The sequence below is a fragment of the Copidosoma floridanum genome, unplaced genomic scaffold, assembly GCF_036245765.1.
Source record: "Copidosoma floridanum isolate Cflo_tuat_1 unplaced genomic scaffold, Cflo_Japanese_pri ptg000022l, whole genome shotgun sequence".
Classification (NCBI taxonomy): domain Eukaryota; kingdom Metazoa; phylum Arthropoda; class Insecta; order Hymenoptera; family Encyrtidae; genus Copidosoma; species Copidosoma floridanum.
The window spans coordinates 9,041,530-9,051,044 of NW_028321899.1; the positions used below are offsets into that span (position 1 = coordinate 9,041,530).

The 9,515-nt window shown below is 49.8% G+C and overlaps 3 protein-coding genes across 3 annotated transcripts; all 3 read right to left on the bottom strand.

The window, feature by feature from the left end:
* Nucleotides 1-362: 362 nt before the first annotated feature.
* Nucleotides 363-1,385, bottom strand: LOC149374084 (uncharacterized). The gene is made up of 2 exons (XM_089594998.1): nt 714-1,385; nt 363-635 (listed from the first exon to the last, which is right to left on the bottom strand). Exons 1-2 carry the CDS (start codon nt 1,383-1,385, stop codon nt 363-365), a joined length of 945 nt encoding a protein of 314 aa, XP_089451124.1.
* Nucleotides 1,386-1,889: 504 nt separating this feature from the next.
* On the bottom strand, nt 1,890-2,381 carry LOC149374085 (uncharacterized). Its single transcript, XM_089594999.1, has 2 exons — nt 2,079-2,381; nt 1,890-2,033 (listed from the first exon to the last, which is right to left on the bottom strand). The coding sequence occupies exons 1-2, from the start codon at nt 2,379-2,381 to the stop codon at nt 1,890-1,892; spliced, it is 447 nt and encodes a 148-aa protein (XP_089451125.1).
* Nucleotides 2,382-2,954: 573 nt separating this feature from the next.
* Nucleotides 2,955-5,577, bottom strand: LOC149374086 (uncharacterized). The gene is made up of 4 exons (XM_089595000.1): nt 5,146-5,577; nt 4,495-5,088; nt 4,060-4,202; nt 2,955-3,978 (listed from the first exon to the last, which is right to left on the bottom strand). Exons 1-4 carry the CDS (start codon nt 5,575-5,577, stop codon nt 2,955-2,957), a joined length of 2,193 nt encoding a protein of 730 aa, XP_089451126.1.
* Between the last annotated feature and the right edge of the window lie 3,938 nt (nt 5,578-9,515).

Here is a 9,515-nt window from a genome sequence, read left to right on the forward strand (position 1 = left end):
TATTCTATACCACAGTTAAATTATTATTTTTCTACATCAAAATCTCCCTAAATAATTCATCTTTCCCCCTCTACTAATTCAGTATTTTTAAAACTTTAAGACCCTTACTCAGATTTCCTGAGATACAAACTGTTTGGTAAAACACTTTATTGGATATTGTACAAGAGGGTTAATTACAGCGTGAGAAGCGTCGTGAGTGTAAGCGGGACGAGCGTCCAGTGCTCAAGTGCCTGAACGCAGAGGCGGCTCCCGGCAAGGCGGAAGCCCGTGAGCATGGTGGAAGTGCACGCAGCGCCTCGCTCAGCTGTCGTGCTCGGGCGCGAAACAAAACAATCCGCCCACCTTGATCCTGGATCGAAGAACTACGTGCCACCCTCCAAACCTAGGTCAGTCGGAGAGTCTTCTGATGGCGGCGGAGCCATGGGAGGCGCCAACACAGGCAGCAAGACCATCTTGGTGATGGATCGCTCGTACACGCCAGTCGCCGTCTTGAGGGTAGCAACGCGGACAAAGCCGTCGGCTCCCGGGTGGACGCTGATGACACGGCCGATCGGCCATCGGCCGCTGGACTGCAGAAGTGTAGCATCGAGGAGGACGACCACATCGCCGACGAAGAAGTTCTGGCGAGGACTAGTCTATTTTGACCGCTGTTGGAGTGTGTTGAGGTATTCTCGGCTCCAGCGGGACCAAAACTGGGCGTGGACCCCCCGAACGAGCTCCCAGTGGGCGAACGCATCCAAGCTCTCCGCAGGGGGGCCGGGCAGAACGATGGAGTTAAGAGGGCCACCGACGAGGAAGTGCCCTGGGGTAAAAATATCGAGGTCTCCAGTGTCTCCAGATAGCGGTGTCAGTGGTCGGCTATTTAAGACCATCTCGATGCCAACGAGCACCGTGGAAAATTTCTCGTAGGTGAGATGGCGTGTCCCCATGACGCACCGAAGGTGACTTTTGGTTGACTTGACGGTGGCCTCCCACAAGCCACCGAAGTGAGGAGCACCCAGTGGAATGAACTTCCAAGCAATTCCTTGATCAGCGAGAGAGCCCACGAACAATCCCCAGTCCAGCTCGGCTGTCAGCAAGGCATCGCGCAGTTCAACATCAGTGCGGCGGAAGCAAGTCGCGTTGTCGCTCCAAATCTCGCCGGGCTGACCGTGACGTCCAGCAAATCGGTGGAGGGTGCCCAAGAAGGACGCAGCTGAGAGATCGCCGACCAGCTCCAGGTGCAGGGCCTTGGAGGCGAGGCACACAAAAACGGCGATGTAGCCTTTCGTGGTCCGGACTCCTCGTCCTCTGGCGGAGAGTATATGGAAAGGGCCGGCGTAGTCCACTCCGGTGCAGGCAAAGGCACGAGAAGGGGAGACTCGGGACGACGGCAGTGGGGCCATGAGTTGAGTCACCGGTCGCGCTCGCAGCCAGATGCAGACGACGCACCTGCGGAGGTGAGCCTTGATCCGCCGGGGCCCACCGAGGAGCCAAGCACGCTTACAGACGTAGGCACTGGTGACACGGTATCAACCGTGCAGCGCCCGAGAGTGCGCCCAGGCGATGACCATGGAAGTGAGGGAAGAGGCGCCACTGAGGATCGATGGGTGCCGCTCCTCGTGGGTCAGCGGCAAATGCTCGAGCCGCCCGCTGACGTGCAGAATCCCGTCGTCATCGAGGAAGGCTGCTAACGGTACCAAGGGGTTCGTCTTCCACAGACGTTCGCCCCGTCAAAGACACTGGAGGTCGGCCGAGAATGATCTCTCCTGGCTGAGGCATACACACGCGAGAAAAGCGTCGTGGAGTTTGGTCGGCGTAAGAGGTGAAGCGACCGAAAGCACGGGGCCCCTGCCCAAGCGGCTCCAGACGAATTGACGAATGCGTACGAGGAAGCTTAGTAGAATGCGTCAGTGTGAGAATTGCTTGAGGTAGCTGGCGTCGAGCTGCTCGGCGAGCCAAGTGGGGCCCTCCCACCAAGTGCGCTGCGAGTGAAGGCCGGTCATGTTGGCACCTCTGGTCGCAAGGTCGGCTGGATTTGACTGGGTCGGCACCTATCGCCAGACGCTTGAAGGCAGGATTTCCTGGATATGGGCGACATAGTTGTCGATCAGCACGTTGTTGGTTGGCCTGTCTGAACTCAGCCAGTGCACAACGATCTGTGAGTCGCACCATGCGTGACAGTGGTCGACAGGTACTCGTAGCTTGTCAGCAGCGGCCCGCAGGAGCTTGGCGGCAATCAGTGTGGCGCAGAGCTTGAGGCGCGGAATCGTCATGCGCGTGGATGTCTCTGGCGCTGGCTTGAGCGAGCGAATTGGCGAGAACTTCGTCCGAGCCAGAAGAATGTGGCAGAGCGCCGGCCCAGCCCCGGGCGCGAGGCAAGAGTAGATGACGGCTGCCATCGCGCGGCGACTGGCGTCCGAAAAGCCGTGCAGGTGAAGCTCGGAAGAAGGCCCGGCTCCGATCCAGTGCGGTAAGGTGAAGGTGGAGATGGCCTGGAGCTCGGTGGTAAATTCCGCCCATTGGCGAGTCATTGAGATCGGTGCAGGCTCGTCTCAGCCCAGTCTGGCGCGTCAGAGATCCTGGAGCAAGAGCTTGGCATTCAACACGATCGGCGCGAGTCAGCCGCATGGGTCAAACAGACCCGCGAGCGCCACGAGCATCGTCCACTTTGTGCTCTGTGGCTGGAGTGGTGGAGGCGTCAACTAAAAGCAGTCCGACAGAGGATCCCACTTGACCCCGAGCTCGCTGACGAAGCCTTTAGCAGTGAGCTGCTCCCAGGTCGGACGTAAGCGGACGTCCTCAGGCAGATCGTCGAGCAGCTCTTAGAAATTGGCCACCCACTTCCGCAGGGGAAAGCCGCCGGCCTTCATGAGCCCACTCAGCTGGTCGCGGAGGCGCCGAGCCGCGGTGACGTCGTCGGCCCTGGAGAGAAAGTCGTCGGCGTAGCGGTCACACAGGGCGGCTGACACAGCTTAGGGCCAGTTGTGGCCTTCGTCCTGGCATAGCTGTTGGAGGGTACGTAGCGACAGGTAAGGCGAGCACGATTCGCCGTAAGTCACAGTGAGCAGCTGGTAGAGAGTTGGAGGCTGGCTGGGATCGGCAGCCCAGACGATCCGCTGCAGGTCAACGTCACGGTAGTCGATCCAAATCTGCCGGAACATCATGCGGATGTCGCTGCAGAAGGCGATGCGGTGCCGCCACCAGCGCATGAGCACCGATGGGAGCGCGGCTTGGAGTCTTAGTCCAGCGTGGAGGACGTCGTTCAAGCTGTGGCCACTGGAAGTCGGGTTGGACGCGTTGAAGACTACTCGAAGCTTGCGCCGACGATCAACATGCTGCCAGATGCCATAATGATAGATGTAGTTGACGGGCCCAGCTGTAGCTGCAAGCTCAGCGCTGGTGAGCGGGCGCATGTGGCCCATCGCGAGATAGTCAGCCATGAATCGACTATACTCCACAGCCATGTCAGGGCTTCGCCGAAGCCGGCGTTGCAGGGCTGCCAAGGGGGCCTTGGCGCTCTGAAGACTGTCACCTGGAAGAAGCGAGCCGCTGCCTTTCAGTGGGAGGAGCACGATGTACCGTCCGTCCGTGGCGCGTCGGTGGTCTGCGAACGCACGTTCGCACTCTATGTCCTCATCTGAGCGGCGGTGAGCCTGAGGAAGATCCTCCATCTCCCAGAACCGCTGTAGCAGAGTGGTCGGCTCGTTTTGCCTAGGCGAAGCCACGTCGGATTGGGCGGCTGCACAGATGGCTGACGTACCTGGAGCAAGCCCAACGGCACGTCCTGCCAATACCCAGCCGAAGACTGTGCGCTGCCCGACGATTTCTCCTCGTTGAGTGTAGCCGGGTCGTAGCAGCAAGTGGCAGTAGTCGGTGCCGATGAGGAGGTCGACTCGTTGTGGCGTGCCAAACGAAGGATCGGCGAGGCCCTCGCAGTCAGCCCACTGCCGGATCGCCTCTAGGTGCAGCAGGGTGGAGAGGGATACCAGGCCGAGCCTGGGCAAACACAGCGCTGTCAGCGCGACCGATGGTGTGGGCCCTGGAAGCTAAAGGCGGAGATGGGCCCGGACTCTGGACCGGACGGCGAACTCGCCGCCGATGCCGGAAATGCTGGCTTCGATGGTTTCTAGTCGTGCGCCGACCAGGCGCACGAGAGTCGCGTGACCTTGGAGCACGCGTCGATCAGCACTCGGGCCGGAACTCGACGACCAGGAGGACCGCTCAGATAGACGAGGGCGGTCGGAAGCACGGCTAGTTACGCTTGAGGTGACGCGTCAGTCAAGTGCTCTCCCGATGAAGAGGTGGGCGGGTCCGTGCGGGGCTGCTTTGATGATGTAGAGCCGTCAGGCTGCCCGAGCGGCGGCGACGGGCACCGTCGTGCATTGAGCTGTGATGCTGCTCTCAGCAATATTGGCAAGCCGATCGAGAGGGGCAGTACTTCACAGCGTGCCCGGGTCGGAGGCAGTTGAAGCACAGCCGTGCCTGGTAGACGAGCTCCCTCCGTGCGCGTACATCAAGCCCCTGGAACTGCGCACAACGCCCAGGATAATGGCCCTCGTGGCACGCCGGGCATGACGGCGTATCATTGCTCGTGGCAAGGGATTGGTAATTGCGTCCTGATGTCGAGGAGTTCGAGTGTGCGGCTGTCTCGCTGAAGGGACGTGCGGGCTGTGAGGCTTCGACAGAGCTGGCGGCGCGGCAACGGTGCCGAAGAAAGTCGGTTACGGTGGCGAATGTGGTGACGTCAACCTTGGAGCCGGAAACGGTACTTTCCAACCGTTGGAGCTCCTCCTGCCATGCACGCCTCGTCGCTAGATCCATTCCAGTCATTTCACACGAGACAAACCAATCGTCCCAGCCAGCTACGGGACGACCTAAGGCGCGAAGCTGGTCGCGATGTTTTTCCAGGGTGTCCAAGAGGCTCTGCAACCCGCGGGCGGACTCGTCTCTGAGTGGCTTGATGTTCCGCAGGGCTGTGACATGGTCGTGGACGAGAAGGCGGCTGTGCTCGTAGCGCGCTTCAAGCAGAGTCCATGCCGTAGAGTAATTGGCCTCAGCTACCTGGACCGTATCGAGGGCCGTCTTAGCGTCTCCCTGAGCGAGCGACTTCAAATAGAACAGGCGCTAGACGTTGGTAAGTTGGCATTCCTCGTGGATCAGCGCTTGGAAGAGATCACGGAAGCTCCCCCAGTCTTCTTGTCTCCTGGAGAAGTTCGGAATGCTGATTCTCGGTAAGCGAGATCCACGGCCCGAAGCCGGGTTCCCTGGGCCTAAAAATGGCCCGGGAGGGACAGGTGCCAGCGCCAGAGAGTCTCTCGCGTCGTAGAGGCAAGACCGTGCGTCGAGGTAGTGCGCTTCCACGTCAGTGTACAGCTGGACCAACCGAGACGCCTTTTCCGGTGGCGGAGCTTTGATGAGCTTGAGATGGTTGGCTTGAAAATCGCCCCAATATTTGCCGAGAAATTCCAACCTCGCCTCTACCATGCCCGAACTCCAGCGGGCTGGCTCCATCTCATGAATGGTGTGGGCCAGGTGGCCAACAACCTCGGCGAGAGCCGACTGAGCACCGAACAGCGCGGTCCAGCCTTCGTCCATTCTGAAACATTAGTATTCGACGCTTGAGCGGAATATGCCACCAAGCCACAGCTGGCGGTGTTAAGGGGGTCGACAATTCGAGTCGAATCGGCAGGCGACGCACTTGAGCGGACAAGATGGCCGCCACAGCTGACAAGGAAGCCGTCGGCGGATCATTGCAACAATGGCGGCTTGATGAAGCTGGGCCACGTCTATACCACTCGTTAACTTTGGCCGTCAGTGACACAGCCTGCTTGCCGCCGTGACTGGGCCAAATGACTGGACCGCGAGCTCTGTCAGCTGCGGCAGTCCCTCACAATATTTCACGCGTGCAGGGCGACACGGCTTCGACATTGCCGTGGCCGAACGACTGGTGCCGGGCCATGGGTACTATGGCGACCGTAGCGGCCATGTTCGCGCTTTGTTTGTCACTTATACTTACATTGCTTCGAATAATGTGGAACCACCAGCTGTCCTCTGGGCTGCTGATTGCTGGTTATCTCCACGGAATCCGGCTCTCAAAGGACCAATGTTTGGTAAAACACTTTATTAGATATTGTACAAGAGGGTTAATTACAGCGTGAGAGGCGTCGTAAGTGTGAGCGGGACGAGCGTCCGGTCGTCTCGGAGAGCAGTGCTCAAGTGCCCGAATGCAGATGCGGCTCCCGGCAAGGCGGAAGCCCGTGAGCACGGCGAAAGTTCATGCAGTGCCTCGCTCGGCTGTCGCGCTAAGGCGCGAAACCAAACACAAACAATCACTTAACTTTGACCATCTATTGTACTTGCTATTTAAGTTTTAATAAAACCTTTTTCCAATATTTATATCAGCTTGCTAATCTTTCCTCACTACGAGTTTATTGATATTATTATAAAACCACTAACAGCCCATCCTTTTTTATTTTTATTTACTGCTTGCACCGCTCTTAAGGTATTCTCCATATCTAGTTTTCCCTAAGCTGTTAGCCATTCTGCTTTTTTTTACTAGGGTTTCAACCTTTTGTCCGACGATTCCCTTTTTTTTTAGGGGCTTGCCACATCTGAGCCACTATTTCTTGTACCTTATCTTGTCTTGCACTGCTTTTATCTTTATCCCGTCTTTTTTTGTTTTTTTTAACCATTTTTTGATTTTATCTTGTTCCTTTCTTATATTAATAGTGAGACCATTATCAAAAAAAATATTCTTATTCGTTAGCTTTGATTAAATTTTTATAAATTGTAACTCATCTTTTTTTTTCTAGCCTCACATGAAAAACCGTCCTACTTCTTCTTGCATTAAACCAATTTGCTTTTATTTCTAGTTTTGATAAAAAAAAATTTTTTTTTTAGTTACTTTGGCTTTTCCTCTTAACATTAATAAATTTTGCTTCTTCTACAACAGCATAATTTATTTGACCATATTTTTCACTATCTTGTACTAGCTTTTTCATCTTAACTATGTTTTGTTTGGGAAAACCTCAAATTCTTAATACTGATGATACATCTTAGTCTATGCGCTCGTTTACTTCCTTGATTGCCGTTGCTGCTCCTTGTTACTGTTGACAAAGCTCTGCTACTTGCCACATTTTTTTCTATCGTCTGGCTTGAGTCTACAAAGTTTTTTTTATCAATTCTATTTGTTGTTCTGGGTATAATTTTCTGTCAGCTGCACTAATGGCCTTTCTTTGTTACTTAATGCATTCCTGCTTTACAAGTTTTAACTCTATGGTGCGTATTTAATTGACTTTTCTACACTTCTCTCTTACACTTTTGCACTTTTTGAGCTTCACTTTGATCTTCATAATTTAATTACTTGACTTCATTTGAGCTTTCTATTGTTTCTGTTTTTTAATCTTCTGTTTTTTTTTTTTTATTGTCTTAATGTGTTCTTATGCTCCTAAGACTTTTTTCTCTTACCGTACCATCTGACATGGGCTGCTTTGGGTCATCCTTATTTTTTTTCATCGTTTTTGGCATTGACCTTCTATAGGTTACCTGTTAGATAATGTTTCAATAATTTATTTATACCCTACTAGACTAACTTGCATATCTGTACCATTATTTACCAATTTTCTTTATATTTTCATATAAGACAAGTCCATTATTACATACTCTACGTTGTCACCTTCTGATTCTAATCTCAAATACTTAGCACCTCATGTTTTCAACTTCTACACATCTCACTGTGTGCAGGTAAAAAGATGATAACTGCAACAATTATTATGCGTATGTACCCCCGCGAATATTGTATTTAAATTTTATAGTAAAGTGCACGTTAAGTTTAAGACTTGAGTACTGACAATTAAGTGTGTCTAGTAAAAAAATTTTATTTAATTCACAATTCGTCCGGAAAGCCGTTAGTCTTAGCTCGAGAAAAAGCATCGTATTAGTTTCTAGCCAAAGATCTACGTTCAAAGAATCTGCTTCTAGCTGGGAAAGCTGACCCTCAGGCTTAAAGTTGAATTTATCATACTCCATTTTTATTTAACATTTTTTTGTCTATATCTGATGTGGACCCTATTCTGTACTTACCCATGTTTATAAAAAAAAATGAGACCACACAAAAGCCGAAATTTAAGATTAGTTCGTCAATTACTAGGTAATACAAGAAATCCAGTGATGTAAATGACTATCAACCTTTCCATCTTGCTTCCAGTTTAATTTAATGAGATGAGTAAAAAATAACTTGTGTTAAACAGGGAGCAATATTCCTTAAAATATGACGTTCCATCCAACCCCGTTAATCTCTTCAGAAACCTACAAATAGTATTAAAAAAAAAAATATATATATATATATATATATATATATATATATATATATGTATATACTCACAAATAACATTTATTATGTAGGAACATTGAATACTAACGAGAAACAGAAACCGTCTGAGATTCTGGTCCCAACAAACAATCTGCGAATTCGATCGCAAATAATAAGATTCGTACACGAAGCCCACTATAAATGGGAGAATTTGAGTGTCACTAAACATTCAGTTATGGAGCTCTGTATACATATTGCGACATTCTTCGTCATAGACAAGAAAAGAACAGTAGGTTTCAGGGAGAACAATAGGGCTGGGGACTAGAGAAGAAATTAAATAGAACGGAGAGTTAAGTGAAGGTTAGGAACACATGTATTATAAAAACGTAAGAAAAAGCTATTTGTATTGATGTTAAAACCTTAGATATTTATGTGTCAAACATCTTTCGCTAAAAAATAGTTAACAAATACGTGTACAAAGAACATTTAAATTAACGTTGTTAACGATATTTTTTATGAATATATTAAATAAAATCTGTATAAGAAGCAGTGAGGTAATCAATGCCAGTATTTCTATTAACATTAGTTTCATACCAAATTTTATTGAGCATCTCGGAAAATCCTTGTTTGAACGTAATTTGTTGACTAGCTAAAATTTTAACTTCCTTAAAATCGAAACAGTGAGATACCTCACAACAATCTTTAGCCAAAACAGATTTATCCTTTTTTTTCTTTTCTATGTTGCATTCATGTTTACGAATTCTAGTTATTAAAATACGTGGCGTTTAATCAGTGTAACTGGTATTTTTCTGTCAACAGTTGACTTTATATACCACTCTTGAAGTCAATTCTTTATTATATTTATCTTTACCAACCATGATAAATGAGAAAAACCTATTAGCGTTAGCGAAAATCATTTAAAAATTTTAATTTGAAAAAATTCTTTTTGACACACTAGCAAAAGCAAAATAGTATAGCAAAAATGCCAATTGTTTTGGAACGTTGATGTAGGGAGTCTTTTCACGAAGTCTGTTAAAGCTAGACTTCAAACTAAAAAAATATTTCTTTCATTTTTTTTTCTAGATGTTAAAGATTTTGTATAGCCATTAGTTTTTGATAGATTTATTAACATCGTCAACAAGTCTTCTATAATGACTAAAATTACGAGGAACCAGATTAAGTATCTTAACTTTTAAATGCTCTAAAAATATTACCCAAATAA